We start from the raw sequence: 20,759 nt of genomic DNA on the forward strand, positions 1-20,759 counted from the left end.
CCTCAGACTGTGGACACTGATTTTTCAAGCAGTGTCCACAGGAAGTTGTTGTCCTGTTTGAGGAGTGAAAGATGAACTATCCCTCTCGCACCCTCCCAAAACCCCTGGTGTGTCTCTCCAGACAGGCCTCTACAGCTGGCCCTCTGCACAAAGTCTGTGCCAAAGTCTTAGGTCTACACCATGTCAAGGAGGCTGTGTTGAAGTCTTCATCAAAGGGTATTATGGGACTAATGGACCACAACCACCACAGCTTCCACCAGCCTGAGTCCAGCACAACTAGATGGTGTCCAGCTACCACCACCCACTCCGCTGACAGGGATCATAATAGAGGGTCCCAGACAGACCTGGAGAAAAATGTAGAACAAAATTCCAACCCACAAAGACCAGACTTACTGGTCTGACAGAGAGTGGAGAAACTCCGAGGGTATGGCCCTCGGACTCCCTTTTAACTCAGTATTGAAGTCACTCCTGAGGTTCAAACTCCAGCCAAAGATTAGATAGGCCCATAAAACAAACAATAACACACGTAGCTCAACCATGTATTCCAGACTAAGTGGGCACACCAGCCCAGGGGCAAAGGCGAGAAGGCAGGAGGGGACAGGAAAGCTGAATGAATGGAAATGGGGTCCCTAGGGTCAAGAAGGGGACAGTGTTGACATGTTACAGGGTTGGCAACCAATGTCACAAAACGATTTGTGTATTGTTTAGTAAGAAACTAATTTGCTCTGTTAACTTTCACTTAAAGTACAATAAAAAGGGGGGCATTATTAGTTTGATGTTATACCCTATTCAGTGGTTCTCAACGAATGGGTCCCAGTGTGCAGTACCAGCATTCCCTGGGAACTTGTTAGAAATGCAAATTCTCAGGCACCACCTCAGACCTACTTGAATCAAAAACTCTGGGGTAAGACCGCAAAATCTGCTTTAATAGGCCCCCCAGGTGATTCTAGGAGCCTGCGTAGCACAAATGGTTTGCCCTAAAGGTTGGTGGCTTGAACCCACCCAGAAGCTCTGTGGAAGAAAGACCTGGCAATCTGCTTCTGTAAAGATTACAGCCAAGAAAACTCTAAGGAGCAGTTTTATTCTGTAACACATGGGGTTGCAACAAGTCAGAATCAATTTGATGGCAACAGTTTGGTTCTGTGAACCCTTGGCCTGACTCCAAAAACACATGCAAGCAGTTGTTGGAAATTAACCAGCTCTGGGCTGACATTGATGCAGGAGCCTCCAAGCGGAGGACGCAGGCTTTCCTCCCACCATTTCTTTGGAGGAGCTTTTGAAGTTGTTGACTTGAAACCTGCTTGCAGTTGCCTGACCTTGGAGTATTGAGCTGATAAAATTAGAGGCTTCCATGTTATGGGTTCTGTTGGGAGGCAGCCTTCCTAACCTGACTTGGATCAGCGGCCTGTACCCTGAGGTTCTGAGCCAGCTGGAGGCAAGAGTAAGGGTGAGGCGAGGTAGGGATGAGGAGAGAGTGGGTGGGCCTCCTGCTCCTCTGTGAACTGGGAGTTTTAAATGGAAGATTGTGAAGGACCAGAGGGCCTGAATTACAGGCTGGAGGATAAGGTTTCACACATAGCAGCTGGAATTCATAGTGCTGGTGTCTGGGGCCCATAGCTTTGAAGACACGGTGAGATGCTGTTGCTTAACGAAAACCAGACCAGCCCCCAGCTGCCAACTCACCCTGACCCTGCACCCTGCAGCGTCTGGCCTGGGCACTAAGGGCCATGGCGCCATGCTGGGCCTTCAAGCCCCCAGGTGCACCTTCAGTTTCAGGAGATGAAAGCCGGCTTGGCGGCGGCTCCAGCTGTTACTGTTCAGGGGCTTGACCTCTTACAGCTGCTGCCCTCAAAGTGTGGCCATCCAGCCGCGGATGTTAATTGCTGGAGAGGTCGAGTGGTCTTCCTCCTCTTTATAATATACAGGTACAGATATCTGGAGAACAGCTCCCATGGCATGTCTGAATTTGAGTCCAGAAACCAGGGACTGAAATTTCATAGACAGCCAAGGCTCTCAGCAGAGAATAAGCCCATTTGTCCCTAAGTGGGATGTTCACTTGGATTCTGGAAGCTGGTAGTTACGGCGTCTTTAGGGTCTTGCTGCTTGGGGTTTTTGTTCCGGTCTGTTCCGCACTGTCCTGTGCCGTGTTGTGGTTAGAAGTAGATCCTGAGAAGCAAGAGCCTGGGCTCCTTTCCCTGACAGAGATGTTGCTGGGGAGTGCCCTTCGCCCCTTCTGAAACCTTTGGGCTTCCCTGCAGACCCCAGGTCTGGGCCAGATGCCTGCCTCCTATATCTTTGGACCCTGTGCAGCTGGTCTGTCCTCCTTGACCCTTTCACTTTGCTGAGCTCCTTTCTACCTTTTGTTTGATGTCATTTAGGGAAACTTTTTTTTGTTTTCCTCCAAATAGGAGAAAGAACTGTACTACCTTGAGAATAGGGAGATTTTCTTTTTTCCTTCAAGGTTAGTGTGCAGGCTGTATGACTAAGTTCTTTCACATTGTGCACATTTGTGTAGATAAACCTTCCTCCGTTGCCAAAGCCACAGGGAAGATGGGAGAGGGCCCCAGGTTCTAATTCAACCTGAAAACCAGTTGCCTTCAAGTCCATTCCAACTCGTGGTGACCCCACGTGTGTCAGAGTGGAAATGTGACCCACAGGGTTTCAGCTACTGATTTTTCAGAAGATCACCTGGTCTTTGTTCTAAGGCACCTCCGAGTGGACTCAGGCCTCCAACCTTTCAGCCAGCAGCCATGTGCCTTACCCATTTGCACTGCCCAGGGACTCCAGTTCTTTTTCACTCATATGATTTTGAACAAATTTTTCCAAAGAGTGAATATTTCCTTATTCCTTTTCATCTCTCTCTCCAGTGAGTGGTCTATAATTAGTACTTCTTCAATAAGAAGTTGGCCCCCATGTAAAAGTTTTGGGGTAAAATATTGATAGTAATTATTTATTGAGAATATGTAAGAATCTGACAATCTCGTATGTATTGTTCTAGTGTATCCAGAGAAATGTATGCAATTAAAGGAGACAGAAGGTTCCAGAACTTAAGTTACAGAAATCCAGTCATTATTTGATTGCCCCAGAATTGAGCTGCTGAGCACCCATTGGGCTGTCTAGTGTTACTTTGTCATTGTTAATTATTTGTCAAGTCGGCCCAGGACTCATGGGGAACCCATGCACAGTAAGGTCAGACCGTTGTGATTCATTGGCTGATTTTCGGAAGTAGATTGCCAGGCCTTTCTTCCTAGTCTGTCTTAGTCTGGCAGTTCCACTAAGACCTGCTTAACAGCACAACAACACACAAGCCTCTACTGACAGACAGGTGGTGCCTATGCATAAGGTATGTTGGCCAGGAATCGAACCCAGGTCTCCAGTATAACTAATAAATGGTAAAAGACATTTTTCTGGGACTGTTTTCCTCGCTGGTTTGTCAGAACTCACTGATTCTAATGAAAGAAGAATTGAAACTGACCAATAAAATGTCAGTTTCTCTAGTGGGCAAATAAATGTAAATTTAAATAGCATGACATCATTTCTACCTATCAGATAGGCAAGGATTAAAAAAATTACCCAGAGCTGGCAAGGGAGGTGAGTTATACTACTGCTGGTGGAAGTCTCAGTCTGCAAAACAGTTTGGCAAGAGTTATTAAAAACCTTAAAAATGTCCAGAGCCATTGACCTAGCACTCCTGGGAATTTATCGTTTGAAACAAAGTTGCACTGAAAGAAGTATGTTCAAAGTTTTTCATCAAAGCAGTAATCAGAACAGTGAAAAGTTTGAAACTACCTTGAAGTCCAAGAGGCTTATTATAGTGCACGTTTGTGTCTGTACACACACATACGTATGCACATATTGTTATGGTGTTGTTACATGTCGTCGAGCCATTTCTAACTCGTAGTGATCCTATGTGCAACAGAATGAAACACTGCCTGGTCCTGTGTCATCCTCAAAATTATTGGTATGCTTAAGCCCATTGTCACAGCCACTGTCCTGTGTTTTCTAAATTTTCTGCAGTAAATATGCAGTATGTAAGTTATTTATTTATTTTAATAAATAGAAGATTCCTGTGAAGTATGCCTCATAATTGCTGCTTTAAACAACTCCCTACACAGATTATCTCACTGGCTGGTTTGCATTACAGCAGAAAGGATGTTTGCTTATTGCTGATTAACAAGACCACTACCTCTGACGAAACCCAGAGGTGAATTTCGTCTGGCCTCAGAGGAAGAAACGCCTTGCTAAGGGGTGAAAGGTCAGCATTGAAAGCCAGCTAAAGAATTTTGGCTGGAGCCCGAGGCTGGAATCACAGACACTCTATTGTGTTAGATAAGTTTCTCATTTCCAGGCGAGACCCAGTATGTGCTAAAGGCAGAAATTTCTTTTTCTCTTGCAAGTTCAGTCACCACTCTTACTCTCTCCGAGAAAAATAAAGCAAGTAATGATGTTCTTAAGACTGTGGCAATGAAGACTTGAAAACAGCAATGACGTGCCTGAGTATGATTAACAGTTGGGGATGGGCCCCAGGGGCCAAGGGCAAAGTGGGCCTCATTTTGTTTGGAAGTGCAGGACAAATGATTCATACTGAGAACTACAGTATCACCCTTTTCTTGGCCGAAAATGCGTGATGAAATGTGAAGTTGGAGCTTTTGAAATATTCGTTTTGTTGTGGCATGACACGTTCAGGATTGAAACATTAGGAGGTGGAAGAGGAGGAAAAGTCAGTGGGAGGGAACCAAAAAACCAAACCCTTCATCGTCGAGTCGATTCCGACTCACAGCGACACTATAGGACAGTAGAACTGCCTCATAGAGTTTCCAAGGAGCAACTTGTGGATTGGAGCTGCCAGCCTTTTGGTTAGCAGTGACAGCACTTAACCACTGTGCCACCAGGGTTTCCAGTGGAAGGAGAAGAATGGTGAATTGGGCTAGATTAGGAGGGGATCACCGGGGTGGTGCAAACGGTTAACACCGCTGGGCTGCTAACTGAAAGGGAGGTTTGAGTCCACCCAGAGGTGCCTCGGAAGAAGGGCCTAGCGATCTACTTCCAAAAATTGATGGCACCTGGTTCTGTTAATGGAAGGAACTCAATAACCTAACAAGTATTCTCAAAATTTAAAAAGCTTGAGGAGTAAGCCTGAGACAAAGGCCTTGGAAGAGAAATATTAATATGGGGCTCTTTAGTAGAGCCTGAAGGTGAAGCTTCGTGTTGGGGCCTACGGATCAGTAGAGAGCTGTTCACGTAGGAAACCGAGAGAGAAGTTACCTTCAGGCCAGCCAGAAGTAACCCTGGGGCCCTGGTGGTGCAGTGGTTAAGCATTTGGCCTGTAACCAAAAAGTTGGCAGTTTGAATTCACCAGCCACTCCTTGGAAACCCTACAGGGCAGTTCTCCTCTGTCCTACAGGGTCGCTGGCAACGGGTTTGGGGGAAGTAACCCAAGGGCCAACAATTGTGTGAAATAATCAGTATCCTGATTTTGCAATGAGGAAGTCTGATCTCTGACCAGCTGTCATCTGTGGGACAGGTCCTCCCTGACTGCCCAGTTTATAACAACTTGTCCACAACATGCTGGCCACACACACGTATATACCTAGTTACTGTGCCTTTACTCTGCTTTATTTTTATAAACTCATCACCACTGGACATATTTTATAATTGTGTAATTTAGTGTATGTTCAACTTAGGACATATACAATAAAAATATGATCTATATAATTATTCGTTGGTTGCAGATTCCTCCTCACAAGTGGTATGCTAGAGCTGGTGTACAGGCTCGCGCGAGAGCCAATTATGCACATGTCTTCCAACTCTGCATTCAGTCATATCAAGTCAGTGGCTTGAAATGGGCCATGATGACAGCATTTACACCACGGGAATCAGCAAAAATGCTACAAAACCAGGAGAGTCGGTAGTTAAACATTTACCAATAGACCATCGCTTCCTGCCTTCCATGAGAATGTCAGCTTCATGAGTGAAGACTCTTTTGTTCATTGCTCTATCTCTAATGCCCAGAACTATGCCCTGGCACATAGTAGGTGCTCAGTAAGTATTTGTTGAGTGAATCAAAAGTGATGAGCACTTTTAAGTCATACAGACCTGGGCTCAGTGGCTTGCCTTCATTGGGTGGACATTGCACGAGCCAGTTAATATCTCCAAAACTGTAAAATGGGAGTCAAAATCCCTGCCTTTCCAGTTGAAGATTAAAATTTCCCAGGGCCAGGAATAAGAAGAATGTTGAAAAGTTAATATTTGGCATACAAATATATTTAGCATACAAATCATACAATCAACCCTTGAATACTTTGGTGTGGCTTTAGAATCAGCAGTTGCTAAGGCTTTGTTGGAGATGAGAAACTTCGAGGTGTAGGTGGAATCACAGAATAAAGGCTTAGCAGAGTGCCTGACATCTGGTAGACACAGTTAACAGCAATCTCTTTCTCTGCTTTGTTGGTTCTCTCTACATTGTAGCCTATTGATGTTTTCTTCCAAATTTCCCAGGAATAAAATTGCCCAGTGTTTTATCTCCTGCAGTTAAATCATGCCATTAAGTTTCTAATGGGTTTCGCCTGGGGGCTTCCAACTTTTGGGGACTAGGCTAAATGTTTTAACCTTTTAAAAGTGGCACGAAGTAGGCTGTTTGCTGCTGGGAAAAAAAGTATGGGTTTAGAGAAGTGTTTGTTAAACTCCGAACAGGAGGCAGCCTTACTTCCACAGTTCGGCTGTCAGGTGAGTCCTGGGTCTGCTTGTCTTCAGCTGTTTTCAGTTGAAGTTAGGTTTCCTTGCCTCTGGCAATTTCAGTGGCTTGTGCTTGGGGAGATTTCTAGAAGGTTTGGGTCTTGACTCCAGGCTAGGGTTTTTCTGGAGCCAGGGTCAGGATGCCTGACTTGTTCTCCAGAGCCTAGAGGCCCGAAGCCCTGGGGATGCTGAAACCCAACAAAGGGAGAAACAGATTTCCCCCAAATTTCTCAAACCTGAGATCAATGGTGCTAAACCAAAACCAAAACTAGTGCCGTCAAGTTGATTCTGACTCATAGCAACCCTATAGGACAGAGTAGAACTGACCCATAGAGTTTCCAAGGAGCGCCTGGTGGATTCGAACTGCCAACCCTTTGGTTAACAGCCGTAGCACTTAACCACTACGCCACCACGGTTTCCATTGATGGTGCTAGATTACATTAACTAGAAAATCATAACCAAAATATTCACTTGTTCCCACTTCGCAGAAAAACAGATTAAAAAAATACTTTTTCCTCATTTGACGGATAAAAAGTTGCAATTTGAGGAGGAGCCAGTCTTTCCATTTGCCAAGCACCAGCTATTTGCTAATGACAGGGGGCAGATACTGTCTGTTTTGGAAGCGGGCTGCTGTAGAAACTGTCTTCTTGTTCATTAGAAAGCCATACGCTTGTTCCTGACTCAGAATGCCCTGTGGCTCACCCTCCTCCAGGTTTCTCCCAAGATATCCAGGATGACACAGAAAAATAGCGAAAACTCACAGGCCAGCAGAAACTAAGAAGGGCTATCGAATGCTAGGATCTGGGCGGGGCACACGTTGGTAATGAAGCCCGTAGAGCTGGACTGCGGAGGCCCTGCCCAGGATGAGGCTCACAACACAAAGATTCCCGAAGAGGAGGGAGACCATACCTTACCACCACTGCCCACCCGAAGAAAGGCAGAAGGACATTTCACACCTTCTCCATCATTTAGTTCCTGACTCACACACTTGAGGTAAATTCCAGGTGGAGAACTGGTCAGCCTTTCTTTCTACTCTGCAGTTACTGGCCTCTGAAGGGGCTCTTGTAAACACGTCTTTTTTTGTTTGTTTGTTTTCTTTGCATATATATAGGTAGAGAAAGAAAACACCATAATATACCTACCTGGGAAATACAGGGAAACTGCTGTGGTTTCAGTGCCTTTTAGTAGATGTACTCCCCAAAAGTGCTGCAAGTCAGATGCCCTGGAGCTGTGCATGCTGGGAAACATCATGCCTTCTGTCTTGAGCTGATTGGGCGTGTCTGAGGAGGAAGTGACACCTCATTAGAGCTCAGGTTCCCTGTTGGCTGGAGGCTGTTCTCCTTGCCCTGCCCTCCCACAGTAGGTATGAGGAGATGCCTCCTTTTTACAGGTGGGCAGAAAATGGGATCACTCCCCGTCCACTCATAATGTCTGTTGAAAGCTATTGGTACGAACAAAATTTTCCTGTTCAAGAATGAATAAAGACACACACACAAAAAAAAAGACTTTTGGGAGAAGTCCTGAGGAACAAGGTAAAGGCAACAACTTCCGGAAGACTGAGAGCAATGTCTACTTTTAGAAAATCATCTATAGTAGAATGCAGGTGAAAATTTTGGGAAAATATGTGGCATCCTCAACTGCCATTTCCTGCACAGGGACACATGTATAGTGTGAGTGGCCGTGGCCAGTGGCTGTGGTTGTACTTTCTCTCCATCCTTAAGCCTTGTGATTCCTCTCTTCCTTACTAGGTAGCCTATAGCCCCACCCGTGCTGCTGTCCCTGAGATTCCCAACCACTCTGCTAAAGATGCATGTGGAAACCCCTCCTTACTCACTCTTCTGGGTGCACAAACAGTTAAGCACTCGACTGCTAGCTGAGAGGTTGATGATTTGAACCCACCCAGAGGTGCCTTGAAAGTCAGGCCTGGCTACCTGTTTCTGAAGGGTCACAGCCTTGAAACCCCTATGGAGCAGTACAACTCTGCACACATGTGCCATGACAACAATACTGGGACAGTTTGGGCTAGTAAACAGGGTACAGAGCTTATTTGACTAGGATGGCTGGGCGCCCTGGGTTTTGGCCTGGGCTCTTAAGTTTGAGAGTCTTCACATTCTTCTCCCATTTTTCTGTGGAGGATGTTGTGGCAGTGCTGTATTGCAAAACAAAACTATCCCCAGGGCAGAGACAGAACCAAGATGGCAGAATAGACACACTTCTAGAGAGCCCTCTTTATGACAAAGACCCGAAAAAACAAGTGAGATGAGTATATTTATGACAAGCTAGGAGCCCTAAGCATCACAGGCAAGCTTAGAAAATGAACTGAGGGGCAGGGGGAGGAAGAGACGGTTCAGAAGCAGAGAGGAGTTACTGGACCTGAACCGCAGGGAGCCCTCAGGCACCATTCCCGGGAACAGTGGCGGTGGACTGGTGGTATTGTTCAGTCGCAGTTTCCTCAGGGAGAAGCAGCCAGCCACACAGCCTACTCACACCTCCAGAACCAGAGAAGAATGGTGCTTTTGGCAAAAGCTAAGTACTTGCGTATGTTTTACCGTGCCCTCCACTCCCAAGCCGGCTTCAGTGGCTGACTTCCCTGGGCCTGAGATAGGCCCTGTTAAGTGCCTAGAGCCATCCTCCCAGCCTTGGAGAAGGAAAAAATGTGCAATTGGGGGAAAAGATAATTTGCCAGCTGCACTAACCAGGGTACCTCAGGACAGAAGTGCCTCCTGTCCAGGCATAAATGGTTTGTGGACTTGGAGTACCCTTCCCCTCTGCATGGACCTGTGTGGGCCTATTTCAGGAGAATAGGCCCTTGTTGGCAGACTACAACCTTTTCAGCTATGTGGCGGAGAGGTGGGTGTTTGATGTTTGATACTGCTTTGCCTGTTAAACAGGGTCCTCACCTACCCACATCAGGGGCCTAAGGACTGGTAGCTCCACTCAGGTCACCCAGCCACCAGCAACAGGGGTCCAAGGATAACTGGTACCTCTCAGTCCTTACAACCAAAAACATTGGATGCCCATGGTCCCTCTGCAGAACCCATCCACCTGTACACTGTAGGGAATAGGGAAACATTTTCCTCAGAGACACATGGGAGGTGGTTCTCAGCCCCTGCCTTGTTCAGAGTGTGACCCCCTGCTACAACCAGATACCAGTACCTACACCAATCACCTCTGCCCCTCTAAGACTGTAGGACAGAGCCTGTACCACACATCTGAGCTGAATTCATACAAGAAAAGTGAGTGGACTCCTACACTGATACACCTGATAATAGCTCTAGCCATCTGGGGACAGGACGTCAGAGCTCCGAAGGCAAAGATAATTAAGCTAGCTCACTCAAGCAACCGATTTGGGCATATCAAAACAAAACAAAGAAAGAAGCTATGACACGGTAAGCAAACATAAAATAAACTAATACAATAACATAAATCGCTCAGAGACAACAGTCAATATCAAGTCACATAAACAAACAGACCATGATTGCCTCAACAAGGTGTCAAAACAAAGAATCAAGTGATCTTCTAGATGAAAGTGCATTCCTGGAATTACCAGAGGCAGAATACAGAAGATTAATATACAGAACCCTTCAAGACATCAGGAAGGAAATGAGGCAATATGCAGAACAAGCCAAGGAACACACAGATAAAGCAATTGAAGAAATTAAAAAGATTATTCAGGAACATACTGAAAAATTTAATAAGCTGGAAAAATCCATAGACAGCAATCAGAAATTCAGAAAATTAACAATAAAATTACAGAAGTAGACAATTCAATAGAAAGTCAGAGGAGCAGAATTGAGCAAGTGGAAGGCAGAATTTCTGAACTTGAAGATCAAGTGCCTGGCACTAATATATTTGAAGAAAAATCAGATAAAAGAATTAAAAAAATGAAGAAACCTTAAGAATCATGTGGGATCAAGAGAAATAACCTACAAGTGATTGGAGTACCAGAACAGGGAGAGGTAACAGAAAATACAGAGAGAATTGTTGAAGATTTGTTGGCAGAAAACTTCCCTGATATCATGAAAGATGAGAAGATGTCTATCCAAGATGCTTATCGAACTCCACATAAGGTAGATGTTAAAAGAAAGTCGCCAAGACATATTATAATCAAACTTGCCAAAAGCAAAGACAGAGAATTTTAAGAGCAGCTAGGGATATACAAAAGGTCACCTACGAAGGAGAGTCAATAGGAATAAGCTCAGACTACTCAGTAGAAACCGTGCAGGCAAGAAGGCAATGGGATGGCTTATATAAAAAATTGAAGGAAAAAAATTGCCAGCCAAGAATCATATATCCAGCAAAACTGTCTCTCAAATATAAAGGTGAAATTAGGACATTTCCAGATAAACAGAAGTTTAGGGAATTTGTAAAAACCAAACCAAAACTACAAGAAATACTAAACGGAGTTTTTTGGTTAGAAAATCCATAATATCAGGTATCAACCCAAGACTAGAACACTGGGCAGAGCAATGAGAAGTCAATCCAGACAGAAAAATCAAAATAAATAAATCAAGATTTTTAAAAAGCACTCAAAATAGGGTAACAGCAATGTTATTACGTAAAAGAAGACAGAATTAAAACAAAGAGGGACTAAGAAATGTAGTCATAGGTCTTCCATATGGAGAGGAAGGTAAGGTGATACAAAGAAATAAAAGTTAGGTTTAAATTTAGAAAAATAGGGGTAAATAATAAGGTAACCACAAAGGAGACAAACTATCCTACACATCAAAATAAAATACAAAAAAAAAAAAAAAGAGAGACTCGGCAGGAACAAAATCAATAACAACAAATACGTGGAAGGGACAATATATAAAGATAATCTACTCGGCACATAAAATTAAGTGGGAAAAAGAAACTGTCAAAACTATCCCCAGACATAGGTAGAACTATCATGACTTTCATTTTTCCCCAAACTCCTGTAAATGTTTATCATAGGACTCAGGGAAAAACTGGGTCCTATGATTGCAGATTGCATCATGTGTCTGTGAATGCAGGGTGGGGAGAGGCTGAGAGAGAGAGAATTGCATCCACTCTGAGAAGGCTACTACCTCTCAGCTTTGCATTTGACTCTGTGGCAAATAGTGCTACAAGAAGCCACCCTACGTCATCTCCCCAGATTTTTTTTTTTTTTTTAATTGTGCTTTAGGTGAAAGTTTACAGAGCCAGTTAGTTTCCAGTTGAACAATTAATACACAAATTGTTTTGTGACATTGGTTGCCAGCCTTGCAATTTGTCAACACTCCCCTTTTCGACCTCAGGTTCCCCACTTCCATTCGTCCAGTTTTCCTGTCCCTTTCTGCCTTCTAGCCTTTGCTTTCAGGCTAGTGTGCCCATTTAGTCTTATAAACATGGTTGAACTATGTGTGTTATTGTTTGTTTTATAGCTTTGTCTACTCTTTGGCTGAAGGGTGAACCTCAGGAGTGACTTCAGTACTGAGTTAAAAGGGTGTCCGGGGGCCATACTCTCAGGGTTTCTCCACTCTCTGTCAGACCAGTAAGTCTGGCCTTTTTATTATGAGTTTGAATTTTGTTTTACATTTTTCTCCCACTCTGTCTGAGACCCTGTATTGTGATTTCAGTCAGAGCAGTCGGTGGTGGTAGGTGGGCACCATCTAGTTATTCTGGACTCAGTCTGGTGGTTCTCTCTAGATTTCAATGTTATTTCTCCTCCTTCACCTGCCATCCACTCCTCATCTGCTGACACCAGCATCATCTCCAGCACTTCCCTGAAACTGCTCTCACCAAGAACACCAGCCTTAACTTGCCTGGTTTCTGTAACATCTGAACCCATTGCCTCCCCCTGCCTTCTTGCATCAGCTCTCCTCTTGGCTTTTGAGCCATGTGCTCTCGGTTCTTCTATTATGCTACTGAAGTTCCTTTTCTGCTTCTCTAATAGGCTCCTGTTCTTATGCACATCTCTTAAATGTTGCTGGTTGTTGGGATTCTGCCCTTGGTGGTCTTCTCTCTCCACACAGCCCCCTGGGTGACCAGTCCTTTCAGCTACCATCCACATGTTCATGACATCCTAATCTAGAGCCCAGAACCTGCTGAGTTCCGGAGCGGTTACAGCCAGCAACCTACCAGCGTCCTCACTCAGAGGTCCCAAAGCACCTAGAGTCAACATGTCCATGACTGAATGTGCCACCCCTCTCCTGCATTATTCCCTAAGTACATGGTCCCTCCAGCACCCCATTTCACAAGTTGGAAATGGAGGTGATATTTCACTCTTATTCACCACATTCATGCAGCCATTGGGTCCTGCCAACTGCTGATCTGCTTAGGATTAGTCCAGTGCCTTTTCCCTGGCACAAACCACACTCAGCTCTTACCTGGACCCAGCCCTGGTCTTGCTGCCTCCAATCTTGTCCTCCCTCCAAATCTACTTTCCACACTGTGGCCATTTTTGCATCCTTTATTGGGTGTCTTCTGTGCCCCGAACCTTATACCACACCACTACCCTAAATCAATGGCTACTCCTTACCCTTAAAATACAGTTCAAATTCTTTAATATGGCTACCACACACTCTAAGGAAACCTGGCCCTGCCTGCTTCTGCAGCGCAATCTGTTGGCACCACCCTACCCCTGCCATGACCCCTGTGTTCCCTGGTGGGTGGGAGTCCCTGACTCCCTCCATGTACACTCTCTCCCTCATTCCTTTTTTCATGCTGTTCTTTCCACCTTACCTGGAATTCTCCTGGCTTCCTCTCTGGCTAGCAAGCCTGTAGACGTCAGCTTAGAAGTCACTTCCCAGGAAGCCTCCAGATTTGCATAATGCCCTTCCTAAGGGCCACATAGCACCCTGAGCTTGCCTCATGAGAGGACTCAGCACACAGCTGATGTACTTTCCTGGTTGCCCCATTAGACACCCTTGAAGGCAGAGGCTGCGTTTGTTCATCATTGTATCCCTAGTGCCCACTAGCACCTGGCATATAACATACGGTCCTTAAATATTTTATCCATTCGATGAGGGAATGGATCCATCATATTGCTTTCATTAAACATTTACTGAGCATTACTATCTCCCATGTACTAAAAGGAAGACAGAAGAAGAATTGATGTATTTGAATTACAGTGTTGGCAGAGAATATTGATTATACTGTGGATTGCCAGAAGAACAAACAAATCAGTGTTAGAAGAAATAGAACCAGAATGCTCCACAGAAGTGAGGATGGTGAGACTTTGGCTGGCTTATTTTGGATATGTCATCAGGAAAGACCAGTTGCTAGAAAAGGACATCATGTTTGGTAAAGTAGAGCACCAGTGAAAATGAGGGAAACCTTCAATGAGATGGATTGACGAAATAGCTGCAATAATGAACTCAAACGTAGCAACCATCATAAAGGTGGAGCAGGGCTGGACTTCTGTTATACGCAAGGTCACTATGAGTTGGAGTCTACTTGATGACAACTAAAAACTACATACTTAATAATTAAAATTTAATAATTCAAAATGCCAGAATTCTCAGAGAATGGGAGCTAGAGAAAATTCTTGGCTCTGGTGCCCCTCTACATTATAATCTATCCTGGAAGCATGTATTTCTGTATAGTTGCGAGTTTACCCTTTAGGTGCTGTTACGGATAGAATTGTGTCCCCCCCAAAATATATATAATAATTCCTTACCCCTATACTTATGGATTGGAAAACCTGGTGGCATAGTGGTTAAGAGCTGTGGCTGCTAACCAAAAGGTCGGCGGTTCGAATCCACCAGGCACTCCTTGGAAACTCTATGGCCAGTTCTACCCTGCCCTAGAGGGTTGCTGTGAGTCAGAATCGGCTCAATGGCAACGGGTTTGGGTTTTTTTTGTTTTATACTTGTGGGTAAGGAGCCCTGGTTGTGCAGTGGTTAAAGTGGTTGGCTGCTAACTGAAAGATTGGTGGTTTGAACCCACCAGCCACTCCAGGGGAGAAAAATGTGGCAGTCTGTTTCCATAAAGATTTACAGCCTTGGAAACCCTATGGGGCGGTTGTACTCTGTCCTATAGGGTCCCTATGAGTTGGAATCGACTCAATGGTGATGGGTTTTGGTTGTTTTTTTTTTTTTTTTTTTTTCTTCCTTCTTTGAGGGGAGGGGATACTTGTAGATGTATCCCATTTGGGGATAGGGTTTTCTTTATTTTGTTAATGAGGCCATATTGTATAGGATATGTCTTAAACAGGTCACCTTTGGGATATAAACCAAGCTGATTAGGCAGAGAGAAGCAAGCAGAGATGGGGGAAGATAGATGCAAAGCCACATGGAGATCTCCAGAGACCTAAGAACAGAAACTGAAGAGACAAGGACCTTCCCCCAGAGCTGACACAGAGAGAAAGCCTTCCCCTAGAGCTGGCACCCTGAATTTGCACTTGTAGCCTCCTAAACTGTGAAAAATAAACTTCTGTTTGTTAAAACCACCCACTTATGGTATTTCTGTTGAAGCAGCGCTAGACAACTCAGACAAGTGCTTTTACAGTACTTATAGAACTGTCCCTTATGTGCCTTTCCAGGGGCCATTGAGGTTCATGTAATGCCCCCCGCAGACTGCGGGGTGGTCTCTGTCTCTTCAGCCCTCTTTTTCTTCTCTCCTGTGGGTGTCTGCCTTGTATTCTCCCATCACCACCTCAGATTTCGTCAGAGACCTCACCGTACCAGACTATTCCATATGAACAAGGCGTCTCCCCTGAAGCACCTTACCTCCTTGCAGCTTATTTAGCATTCTAGGTCTCTTAATTGTTTCTCATCTTGACTTCAGGACTTGCCCTTGAAGTTGTCATTTTTCTAAGTGAGTCACTGCTGTCAGCTGCTTTTGTGTGACTTGCCTCTCTTCTAAAAGTGGAGCGCAGAAAAAGAAATCATAGCTCATTCTCATTGCAGCTTCTATTGGATGGGGGCTCTGCTGTTTTCAGAGCCTGCTGTCAGAGCATCAGGCCGCCCGACAGGCCTGATTAACCCAGCTCTGCTGGCCCACATTAGACCCAGGAGAGGCTCAGGAAAACACCCCTCCCTGGGTATGTACCCACATAGCATCCTAGCTCTTGTGAGCCCTTTGAGGGCAGGGACAATGTCATGCTCATCTTTGTCCCTTTGATGTCTGACACAGTTTCTAAAATATAGGAGGTATTCAATATATGTTTTTGAAATTAGCAAAAGGAAGAGAGGGAGGGAGAAAAGCAAAAAGAGGGAGGGGTGAAATTGAGAATTAGTGATCAGAATTTTCCAGGACATCAAGGAGATGATTGGTTGAATGATTGCCTGACAGAGAGAGAGAGATAGACAGACAGACAGACAGACAGACAGACAGATGCTGTCAACTCTTGCTCATGGCAGACTTATATACAACAGAATGAAATGTTGCCCAATCCTGCATCATCCCCACAATTGCCAGCGTGTTTTCAACCCACCGTTGCTGCTATTATGCCAGTCCATCTCACTGAGGGTCTCCCTCGCTATTACCGGCCCTCTACTTCATCAAACATGATGTCCTCCTTCAGCGATTGATCCTTCCTGATGATGTGTCCAAAGCAAACGTGTCAGACAGTGTTCTGTTGTGGTCCATAAGGTTTTCATTGGCTAATTCTCAGAAATACACCACCAGGCCCTTTTTCCTAACCTTAGTCTGGAAGCTCTGCTGAAACCAGTCCACCATGAGTTACCCTGCTGGTATTTGAAATAGTGGTAGTCTAGCTTCCAGCATCACAGCAACATGCAATGCACACCACCATGGTATGACAAACTGACTGACAGGTGGTGGTTCAAGAGGTTTTTATTGAGACGTTGAATGGTGTCAAATGGAGAATTTGGTAAATGCCCTTGTTGCTCCTTCAATGTGTATGAGAATTCCTCCTAAGGAGTATCTGATGTGCTGGAGGAATCTGAGACCTTAAATACTGGAATAAATACCCAAGCTTGGAGGGTTTTCAGTTTGGTAAGAAATAACGTGAAAATAGTTATATAACAGGAAAGATCTCAGAGTACTCTTAAAGACTATAGCTATAAGGCGAAAAAAACATAGCCTTTGAAAGAAATCCAAGGTCGTAAACAGATGTGGCAGTAGCTTCTTATTAACAACGCGTGTTGCATTGAAATTCCAACTGTATAGATTTGAGCGTCCTATCATCTTCTACCCATCTTCTCTCTCCTTGTCCCTAAAGCCATCCCATCCCGTGTCGCTAGGTTTTAGTAGTGTAAAAGTATCTGTTTTTCTTCTCCTCCCTTGATACACTGATACCCCTTGGTATTGGTTTTAGAACAGATGCTAAATGGGTTTCATCTCACATGCCAATTTCAGTAGATTGTTTGTGGCTTACTGGAGTGTTAAGAAGGATTCTGAAGGTGTGTCTGAGTTCAGTGGGGAAAAGTTCCATGGAAAGAAGTAGAGGGGGTTGGAGAGTAGCCATCTGTATGCCAAATATTTACAATACCCGACCTAGAGGAAAGTCAAGCAATGAAAGCAGGGAATAGCTTTCTTAAGGTTTTGACCGAAATAAGAGTCAACTGAAGTTGTTTTAATTTCCATCTTCATTCAGAGTGTGAAACTATTGGCTTTCAAGTCATGTTCTATAGCAGTTTGAATGTAGCGTCTTTGTGAATAGAGAAAACGAGAGGTGACCCTCTTGACAGTGTTTAAACCTTTCCTCTACCCTGATGATATCTGATACTGAGTTGGACTCCATGACCACAGAGAGGAACTAGAAGTCCCTCCAGTGTAAATATTTTCCAGTGGTTATTTTAGAGGCAATTTAAGCTTCTGAAACTTGAGCCACAACTGGAATCTCCTCCCTTGGCATAGAAATTGCCCTCTATGTTAATAACCTGGAATCTAGATTTATATGTTGGGAATCAGAATGTGCTCAAGAGTGGCAATAGCTTTGACCTGCCACCAGGCTCATTTCATTAATGGCAATAGGTTTTTTATAAATGCACATAGCATCTTTCACTAAGGGAGGATACATTCAGCAATCTTGTGGTTAATCGCTATGGCTGCTAACCAAAAGGTAGGCAGTTTGAATCCACCAGGCGTTCCTTGGAAACTCTATGGGCTAATTCTACTCTGTCCTATAGAGTTCCTATGAGTCAGAATTGACTCTATGGCAACGGGTTTGGTTAGGTTTTTGGCTAAGTTCCCTGAACAAGATAAAATGTGGAGACTGGCTTTGGCTTTGGCTCAGGTGTTCAGGTAATGATGCTTAGAGGAGGTAGCATTTGCAACCAGACTGGAAGATGTGAAGAGACAGAGTCAGTGTTGTAAAGATCTTGGGGAAGACCCTTCTAAGCTAAAGGGACATCAAAAGCAAATGTGCTCAAGACATGGAATGAAAGCTAGTGTGGTTAGGGCAAAGTGAACACCCAAAGTCCTGTCCATTAGCTCCAATCCTGGCTAAACTGTTGTCGCTAGTGCTACTTTCTTGTAAGCCTTTACAACTTTTATTGCACTTCCCAGAGCTGCTTTTAAACAAACCATTTCATTTGGTTGGACAGCGCTTGCTTACTTGTACAGAGAGATTGAGAAGAATTCTGAAAATGTTGGTGAACCTGATCGTGGGCATTACCCCTTCTGAGGGAGGCCCGTGGGGCAGGTGGCACTCATGTCTGCCCTGGAGAGCCTGGCCAGCTCAGCGGGAGCAGGGCACAGTGAACAGGGACCACAGCAGGTTAGCTGGAAGTGGGGGATGGGATAGAGAAGAAGCATCATGGCATCAGCAACAGACACCCACCCCCTAAACAATTTCCTTGATTCTTATGCATCAACCATTGTGCTAGTGAGCCCAGCCCAGGACCCCCTCACAGCGTCACAGTGCCCACGAGCACCCCAGCAGCTACAGGTCGAGAGATGAAAACTACGTCCCCTCTGAAACCTGCAGGTCCCTGGGTGGCACCAACGGTTTGTACTTGACTGCTCACCTAAAGGTTGGCGATTTGAACCTCCCCAGTGGCTCCATGGAAGAAAGGCCTGGTGATCTGCCTCTGTAAAGATTGCAACCAAGAAAGCCCCGTGGAGCAGTTCTGCTCTCTAACACATGGGGTCGCCGTGAATCAGAATTGACTCGATGGCAAAGGGGCGTGAAGCCTGCACCACTTCCGAATTCTCTCCTCTTGGCTGCTGACTGTAGTCTGGGCTCAGGCCCCTAAGCTGGAAACCAGGGGTCTGCACATCTTGTGCCTTCTCTGTCCCCTGCTGTCCCTCTGTGGGTCCCTTTTACCCCAGCTCCCTCCCCTGGCATGGCAAAACTGATCCCTCCTCCAGAAAGTCTCTTGTGACCTTGTCCGGGCTGGGCTTCTCTCTCTGTCTCAACATGTCCACTTTGCACACTGTATATCTAGTCTGACGGTGCCCTCTGAGAGTCTGTGAGCTCACTGAGAGCAGGAATCATTTCATAGCCATCTTGTGTCCTCAGCCACCTACACACAGTAAACCAAAAAAAAAAAAAAAAACTAAACCCATTGCCATTGAGTTGATTCTGACTGATAGCGACCATGTAGGATAGAGTAGAACTGCCCCATAGAGTTCCCAGGGAACGGCTGAGTAGAACTGCCCCATAGAGTTCCCAGGGAACGGCTGGAAACCTTTTGGTTAGCGGCTGAACACTTAACCACTGTGCCTCCAGGGCTCCACTGCACACAGTAGGGCTTGATAAGTGTTTGGTAAACATACCAGCAGAGCATAGGCGGGTCCACTGGTAAGCAGTGGTTTTAGCTCTTTACTCATGGTCATCAGTGGGACATCAAGTAGAGGTTAATACTGAACTTGGCTTACTGGTTTCTTCTTTAATTTCCTCAGAGTTCATCTGAATTCCTTATGTAAAGCAGCTATTAATCTATCCTAGAGTTTAGAAATCTTTCGAACAGTCCTGAAATGGTAATTTCAATTCAAATACAAGGTCACCTTAAGATGGGAGGTGAGGTGTGATGCAGGGTGAAATTTCAGACCTTTGTTCCTGTGACTCCTGCGACGCTTGGTGACATGAAATGATTTGTTTTCAAGCGTGGTTTTCATTTTTTCTTACAGCATCAAGCTTCTAGCTGTGCAAGAACTACTTGACAGAGAGGCCTTGGAAAAGGTAAGTGTTTTTCTCTTCCTACTCCATATTTACAAACTTGGAGCCCAAGTCCCTGAAGAGGTTGAGGGCTCCTCAGTGCCACATAAAAGTTGTTCTGTTATATTGTATTCCTAGTAGCCAGTGGGAGTCTCTGGATGGTGCAAACAGTTAATATGCTCACCTGCTAACCAAAAGGTTAGAGGTTCAAGTTCACCCAGAGGTACCTTGGAAGAAAGGCCTGGTGATCTACTTCCAAAAAATCAACCATGGAAAGCCCTACAAAGCATGGATCTGTTCTCACACACATGGATGGAGTGTACATGAGTCAACTTGATGACTGGTTTAACAGTTAATCTTACAAAATTGTAATCCAAACTTACTGCATTGTTCATGTCCCATTAACACTTACAAACTGAACTTTCTTTGGCTCTTCAGGGTTGTGGGGAAAGCAGAGGCTTGCCCTGCTGTGGGGCCATAATACCAGGAGCTGGACACCTTCTATGTGTTAGCCCCTTCACATGTGGGCCCCCACTTCCTTCCCATCTCTACTTGGTGTGTGTTATCATCTGGTTTATGGATGAAGGGATGGAGGCCCAGCAAGGTTAGGTAACCTGCCAAAGAAAATGAACTCAGTGGTGGAGTCAACCTTTGAACCCCAATAGTTCATTTCCCAAACCAACACTGTTCTGTTTGACAAGCAAGTTACTGAGTTTGAGTCCCTTTTTAGGCTATTTCTGAGGGTTGGGAAACTCCCTCTCCATGCCCCAACTAATTTTTTACAGTGGTTTGGGAAGAGGTATGCCATGTGTCTAGGCTTTTTGTGTTCAATCAGGCTTACAACTGGAAATCCTTTCTTGTGGATTCTGTGGGTGACGTAGGGTGGGCTCCATGATGAAGATGAAGCAGCCTGGCCAGGTGCTGAGGCCAAGCCCAGGCCTCCTGCCCTCGCTGTTCCCTCTCTGTCCCCATCCCCGTGAGCCTCCCAACTCACACCAAATTGCTCCCCTGG

The 20,759-nt window shown here is 45.1% G+C and overlaps 1 protein-coding gene across 3 annotated transcripts in view; it reads left to right on the forward strand.

Moving 5' to 3' along the window:
- EEPD1 (endonuclease/exonuclease/phosphatase family domain containing 1) overlaps positions 1–20,759 on the forward strand; it is a 172,274-nt gene that overhangs the window by 77,270 nt on the left and 74,245 nt on the right. For all 3 annotated transcript variants that reach the window (XR_007518394.1, XM_049893229.1, XM_049893231.1), the window contains exon 3: positions 19,720–19,771. Coding sequence is in view for 2 of the 3 variants with exons in the window: in XM_049893229.1 (XP_049749186.1) it covers positions 19,720–19,771 (52 nt within the window). In the remaining variant the exon portion in view is untranslated. The remainder of the gene's footprint in view (positions 1–19,719; positions 19,772–20,759) is intronic.

This window comes from Elephas maximus, chromosome 8 (genome assembly GCF_024166365.1).
Source record: "Elephas maximus indicus isolate mEleMax1 chromosome 8, mEleMax1 primary haplotype, whole genome shotgun sequence".
Taxonomy (NCBI): domain Eukaryota; kingdom Metazoa; phylum Chordata; class Mammalia; order Proboscidea; family Elephantidae; genus Elephas; species Elephas maximus.